We start from the raw sequence: 7500 nt of genomic DNA, 5'->3' as shown, positions 1-7500 counted from the left end.
AAAGACTCGAGAACTGTCCCATTTGTATTTACCAACGACAGAGATCTCACCTCATTCAGCAGATGTGGCTTTGTGAATGCGATGTTAAATATCATTGTCTGACCTGCAGATAAGAGAAAAATTACTCGAAATCTTTGAAGTTTTTGGGGATAATTTTTTTTAATGAAAATGTTAACGACTTTGAGTGAAATGGTAAAAGGAATCCTGGTTGTCGTCAGTCTTAAAATCTCATTCTATAATTATAAGGGCCCACTACACTCTAATTAATAGAGGCGAATCAAAGTCTAGTTTGGGAAAATAAGTGTTTCATAATTCATGTGAAAGACTATTACAATCAATTTGCGAGATGATTTTCCTTACTTAATTCTAATTTGATATGTTAACAAAGTTGTCGTTTCCGTTATTTTAAGTATGTAAAATTTCCATGATACCTATAACAGGTTCGCCAAGAAGAGACCTTGTGGTACCAGTGTCAGTATTTTCGACCAAAGACAGCTGATAAGTGAAGTCCAGTGCACTGCGGCCAGTTACTTGAAGAGTGTAGGGCCCAGTACAGCGCACACGGATTTCTAACCGTCCTCCCTCAAAACTGCCAGTCTCAGTCACGTGTACACGATTAAGATCTTTCATCATATTTATCGTTATTGGTTTGTTTTCTAAAAGATAAGGAAAAAATGAAAAACGTTTTTTAATCAAATTTGTTTATCATCTGATGCTGATGCTGATGATCTGATGCTGTACAAGAACATCAAATCTCTGGTTAGATTTCCAGATGGTGAGGTGTTCTGCCTGGTGACACACTAGCCCCCTACTTCTGCGTCATCACTCTGGACTTCGTATTGAGAACGTCGCTTGGCAAGTTCTCAGATTTAGGCTTTACCTTATCTGAAAGGCATTCAAAAAGACATCCTCCAAAAAAGATAACTTATATTGACTATGCTGACGACCTCGCTCTCACTGCCGAAACCACTGCGAATGCACAAATTCTCTAACACAGACTAGAGGACGCAGTCAAAGATGTTGGGCTTTATATTTATGCCTCCAAGACCCAACATTTAAGCTTCAATTAACAAGGCACCATACAAACGATTTCGAATAAACCAATCAAGGCGCATTGCAGCAGTTAAAATTCATACTCATTTCATATACATTCTAGAAATGAACATATCACAAAAACTGTATAAAATGTCTGTACAAATGATTTCCATATGTAAAAGTAGGTAAGATTTGAATTCTTACAAAAAGTCTTTAAATTTAGACTTTACAAACATTTCATGAACCCTGTAAATGGTCCAGAATTTCCAGTGGGTGCTTGATGAGTTTACATATCTGGCATGATTCAATATTCAAGATTAAAATTTTATTATTATGCACTATTTCGGGAAATACATAATGGACATAACAATTAAAAGAAAGAAGGAACAAAAGACTAATTATACGTCAGTGAGAAACGTGGAAAAGTGCGCAGTGGCCATAGTAGCAAAAGCTTTCGAGATGGCCACTACTACAGGAATTAGATGAAAGGAAAAAATATATATACTTATCAGGGGCACCCAACGTCAATTTTCGGAAAATATCTGTTCGGGAGACGATTTGAGATCTAGAATTTTCGGAACATTTGTTGTAAAATTTCTTGCTTGCCTATATCTACCGTTTAAATACTAAAATACGTTTAACAATGCTATGTCTAAGTGACTTTAAACTATATTCTCGTTGGGTGCCCCTGACTTATCGGAAATTACATATATGAAATTAACTCTATTGAGAAGGATGTTAAGATTCGCATAGCGAAAGCCTGGTCAGCTCTAAATAAGTTGGACACTGTCTGGAAATCAGATTTATCTCAAAACTTGAAACGAATTTTTTTTTCGTACCACTGTAGCGTCTGTCCTGATGTATGCTGCTACAACGTGGACTCTTGAGTGTAAACTTCATGGCACCTACACTTGAATGCTAAGAGCCATTCTTAATATTTCATGGAGATCGCACCCCACTAAATTACTTCTTTATGGATCAACCCCAGACATTTCAACTATAATACGTGAGCGAAGAATGCGATTTGCCGGACATTGCTGGCGAGCCAAACAAGAAATGGCTAGCGACCTTTTACTCTGGTCCATGGCAACACTCCAGTCGGGCGTCCAGCCACCACATCCATCGCCCAATTAAGTAGAGAAACTATATACCTCCCCGAAGACCTCCCAAACCTGTTGCTGGATCATAATGGTTGGCGTGGTAGAATTAATGTCCGAGCTCGCTCGACCAGATGACGATGATGATGTTTATCATCTGATATGGTAAAAAACAAATCATCGAGTGAAGGGATTTCATATCAGGGGCCTGCTCAAATTACTCATTTGTCGCATCATTCTTCTCTCCCTTCTCTCGTCAAGATTTTAATTTAGGTCTTCTTTAACTGATAAGTTATTTTTGTTGGGTTCACATTAGACCACTAAGTCCGACTTAGTAATCTCTTAAGTCGACTTAGTGAAAATGACAGGTGTGAACCGCTAAGTCACAGAAGCGTGATTTCTGTCTTAGTGTCGGCAAACTCAAACGACCTAAGCAGTTCCTAAGTCTCTTTCAAACATGACTTAAGGCTGACTTAAGAAACCTGATAGCAAAAAAAATTCAAAATCTTGGAGTCTAATACAAAATCAGTCTTTGCTGAAAACTATTTATTTGAAACCTCCGATAATATCATACAAAAGAGGTAAATCTCTAGAGGATACGCTTGTTAGATCAAAAATTTAACTGTAAGGCTATCATGCGAAGCGACCGCCAAAACTACACGAGGAATCCGTGCAGGCCTGTCACTCACTTACTCTCTCAACCTTTGTAAATTTAATAAACAGACAACAGTCGCAATTACAGCGATTTTACGGCTTCTCTGTCTCATTTTGATCTCAACTTTTTCGCTAAAATGGATCGTGACTACCTCACCACATTTATGATGTTAGTTACCTCATCTGTTATTTTTATCGTTAATGATGACAGCTTTGCACGGAAAGAATTTGTCTCCTAGATATGTCTGAACGCTTAAGCGGACTTAGGGTGACTTGGCTTGACTTAGGCTAAGACAGACTTAGTGCCTAGTGTGAACCCATTATTTATCACCAATGTTAATTGAGTGTCAAACATAAGTTAGACATGTTACAAATACAGTGTGATTTTGAAACCTTTTAACGGACGTTGAAATAGTTGCATTACGATTTCTGAGCTCTTTAACAGTAAACTTGCCTGATGGATTAAACAGTACAATGTCTGGATTTCCTTCAGACGAAAGCACTATAAGAACATTCTTGAGAGTGTTGTCTGCCTCAATGAAATATGAAACATCTTCTACTTCTTGCTTAAGGTCACTTCTCACGTCTAACAAAATAACCTGAAGTCAGTTACAAACTCAATTAGTGAAACGTTCTTTTCAAATAAAGGATCCAAGAAATCGATCACCTGAGAGCATTGAACGGACTAAGCCCAATCAATTACTCATATACTACAAATAAAGCGCAAAAGGCACTATTGGCCGAGTTGAGACTATTTTGTTCAGTATAAAGTAGTTTCATATAAAGTTCCATAACAGTTCACAAACAAACTTGATCCTAACCATTAAGTAAATCTCTTGATCGTAAAGGCTACGGCCCGCTTCTGTAGAGTTCCGTGCCTTGAAACGTCTTCCTCGCAGACCTTTTCAATGCGTTTAAGCGAGCCAAGCACCGCTTGGTAAAATATATTATATACAGATCGAATAAACGTCCAATGCCGCCTTAATTTCGGGTCTGTTCGAAAGCGACTAAAATTTGTAGTTTTTCATCACTTGTCCGTGACGCCTTATCAAAAGCCACAGATTGTATAAGCGCAACTTATATGGGGTTTGTATTCGTATATTTCACTTCTTGTACTTTTTATTTCGTGTCATCAAGTTTTTTTTCCTCCGCGTTTGTCCCGGCATTTAGTATACGTTCTATTATTAAACTGACTTGCGACAAGTCGCCAACACAAAATACCATGCAAACGAAATAAGCAAAAACTTTGGCCGACAGTGAAATCAACTAACCAATGAGAACACAAAGAAGATTCATTCAACGCAAGCAGGGGGAACAGCATGCGACAAGAAATTATTTTGAGTTTCACTCCTGATTGGGTAAAAAAAAGGGGACGAAATGTTGTCAAGATGTTTATTCGTGGTATCCACTGCAATCAGCTTTAAAGTGCACTATTGCAGAAGAATTTCATACCTCAGTAACAAGATCATCATCTTCGGCTGACATTTGTGAGGCTATAATATCCACCACTACAGACACTTTACTTTTCTGGGTAATAAGAACTTGTCCCCCAGTGGCTGCCGCTAAGCTTTTGTATAGCTCCTGTGATCCCAGCTGACTAGTATCACGTGGTAATCGCACTGATCTGCGTTTTCGTCTGTAGGAGCACTGCCCAGTTAATATAAAATGAAGTTGAACTCTCTTCTGTTTGGCTAATATAAGAACCGCCGGTGCTAGGTGCGAATCTTTAGCGTCAGCATCAGAGAAGTAATAAATGACAGAATCTTGGACACTGTGAAGAAGTGCTTGATACAATCCCGTCATGCCTAGTTCAGGGCAATCTTTTCCTGCATGCGCTTTTAGAGAATTGACAGCTTTAATCACATCATCCGGGTTACTTGTAACCGTCACTGGACCAACCTCTGTATGGAGAGATCAATAAAAAACAGAGGTCACAAAGCAAGTCTGAAATGTGAATTTAATAGATCTTTATCGTCCTCACTAAAAATTCCTGTTTTTCTTTCCTTTATTCTTACTTTCTTTTTTTATACGGAAGATAGAAGTGATCCTTGCATTTAACTGGACAATTTAAGCAATTTCTACTTTATAGACACCTGAAATATTCAGGCTGCTTCAACGATGCCGCTGCAATGCTCTACCAACCTACAATCGGTGTCAAAATTGTTGAGACACTTTAGAGTCGATTTCAAGCTCGGTGCGAAAATGGCCTCCTCCCCCGCACCCCCGGGACAATGTTGTTTTCTTTTCTGTTTCCTACGAGCCTTGTCAACCGCGGTACAACATTGATTTGATTAAGGGGGTGGGGGGGGGGGGTGGGGGGAGGAAGGGAGGGGTATCCCGGAAAATAATTATTTGGACAAGTTGTCTTTGCAGGGTTGTCTGTTGGCAACTGTCTCAACTAATTTTGTTACCGATTGTAGCTATGAAGCCACTCGGGTGAGAGCAGGTCAATTTGTTTGGCTAATATGTTCCTGTGAAAGGAGTGATGAATGAAAGAAATGTATGTTTGAAGTGTGGGTTATAGATAGAGTGATCCTCGGCGCACTTAACTCCACAGTTGATGGAGCGTTGCGTCGGCATCGCAGAGCTCATGGGTTCGAATCCCATTGAAGCCGACTGAAATTTTCATGTAATTGCTTAAACTGTCAAATGTCAACTGTCAACTGCAAGGATCACTTTTATCTTCAGTTTATAACCCGCACTTCAAACATACATTTCTTTCTTTCTTTTTTATGATATCCTTATTTCTCATTTTTTTATTCCTTCCTTTCTTCCATTTTTATCTAAATTTCGTCGCATTTTCACGATTTCCCTCTTTAAACTGAATCGCTGTTAACTGACGGAAAGTACCTTGTACGTTCCAAAAATTCGGTTCGATAGCGATCTTGAACGGACCGTTAGAAAGGAAGAGTTTCAGCGAAAGTAAACTTTGATTTTTCCTTAGACACGTAAATATGGCCTCCCAGACCGCGTTATGTGAAAACGAGATGACTAAAAATCATCTTAAAAATCTTTATCCCATACAGGGCAAAATTACTGAATGCTGATTGGCTGAGACGGAGGGCATTTTTTTCTTAATCACGAGGGCACTTTTGGTAATCCAAGAGGGCATGATTACTTGGTCCTGATTGGTTAACAGTTGCTTATCCAGAGTTTCTTCCATTTTGACTCTAATATAACTGTTTTTTGTCCACATATAAAATACATTTTAAGGGTATTTCTGTTGACACTAATGATTTATTGAATTGAACTTCAACCGTTGAAAGCGTGTCAAGTTGATTGTCATTTGTCGCGGCATTGAACGAGCATCCCTTAATAATTTTGCCCATTATGTGATAAACATGTAATCGCAATGCACCCTTGTGCAATTAAGGATTAATTTTACTTGTATTTCTAAGTTTTATAAATTGCCCTCGAATTTTGCGAAACTTTGAAAATACACGTGAAATTAATCCTTAATTGCCCTCTAGCCCATGCGATTACATATACTAATAGCTAATTACTTGCACTTACCTGGGTCGTTAAATGGCACTAGAATGTACATGAAGCCAGTGTTGAATATCGAATCATTGTACTTTCGCACAAAAGATTTTGACAGTTCTCTCACTGCTTTGATTTCTTCTGTTAGAAATAAAACACATTTAACTCATTTCAGTCGGTCTATAACAAAAAAACATTGGAAATACTATAGATAGTTTTCATCTGACGTCACAGCAGCCATGTTGGTGCACAGAAGAAAAGAGAAAAAGTCTGTTGGGAATTTGACACTATTATAATGCAAAACATGGGCCACAATTTGCTATTGTTTTGTGCACCAACATGGCCGACTTATCACGTGATTGAAAACCATCTATAACCTCTTGTAATTACTAACCGAGCGCGAGTGCCGTGCTGGGGAATATTGGCCTGAGGCAAGAGATTATGGCCGAGGTCATGTCCGCCCAAAAACGACCGAAAATAGAACTTTGAAAGGTAACCATTTGCATGTAAAACTAAAGTCCGCTTCCTATAATTGTACTGCTGTGATCAAAATAATTAAATTTGCTATTTGTGTTTCGCTCAACTTGAATTTCCAGGGAGAGAGAAAAAATACGGAAACCGACCGTTTCCATGGAGGTGGTTTGTGCCAAAAACCAGCCAATCAGAGTGTTCCATTTAGCCTGAGAATTGCTTGGCATACTGCTTGGCATATAATAATGTTTTATATTTCGCCAAAACAAAGAAAATAATATATTTCAGCATTCGGGGAAAAGAGTAATATTCGCCCACTGTCATTTTTAAACTTCTCGCGCTCCGCTTTTTTGCTGGCCTTTATTATTCGATGGATTTTCTTGTATTGACGAATTGAGGGAACCGATAAGATCCAAAATGGCCGCCTCCCAAGAAACGTGAATTAAAAAACAGAGGACAATCTCTGAAATTTACTCTCTGTCTTCGAAGACGTCCTCCTGATGCAAACCCCGGGAATTTGAACTTTTGAAGATTGGATCGTTCAAATTCCCGCCCCCTCGGGCCAAAATGGTATTCAAATGCCCTACCATATCGTCGGATTTGTCTGTCATACCCTACTAAAGAACAATCGTCGTCGGCTCTTCCCATTGACGAGTAAAATCGTCTGGCGTTAGACAGAGTAAAATCTATAAGTGTCAATTTGCATTTTTGGCGTTGAAAGGGTTAATTCCTTTTTTGGCAAGCCAATCGCCCACAAATGCTA

General features: G+C 38.8%; 1 protein-coding gene across 2 annotated transcripts in view; it reads right to left on the bottom strand.

Annotated features, from left to right (window-relative positions):
• Positions 1-7500, bottom strand: part of LOC138051990 (von Willebrand factor A domain-containing protein 7-like) — a 38576-nt gene that overhangs the window by 13682 nt on the left and 17394 nt on the right. For both annotated transcript variants that reach the window (XM_068898339.1, XM_068898338.1), the window contains exons 3-7: positions 6300-6407; positions 4239-4687; positions 3241-3385; positions 432-656; positions 1-103 (exon numbers count right to left, since the gene is read on the bottom strand). The exon at positions 1-103 is cut by the window's left edge and continues 478 nt beyond it. In XM_068898339.1, coding sequence (XP_068754440.1) covers positions 1-103; positions 432-656; positions 3241-3385; positions 4239-4687; positions 6300-6407 — 1030 coding nt within the window. The remainder of the gene's footprint in view (positions 104-431; positions 657-3240; positions 3386-4238; positions 4688-6299; positions 6408-7500) is intronic.

Source organism: Montipora capricornis, chromosome 6 (assembly GCF_036669925.1).
Source record: "Montipora capricornis isolate CH-2021 chromosome 6, ASM3666992v2, whole genome shotgun sequence".
NCBI classification, from domain to species: Eukaryota; Metazoa; Cnidaria; class Anthozoa; order Scleractinia; family Acroporidae; genus Montipora; species Montipora capricornis.
The sequence above is the reverse complement of the archived record's forward strand: the minus strand, read 5'-3'. Positions and strand labels throughout refer to the sequence as shown.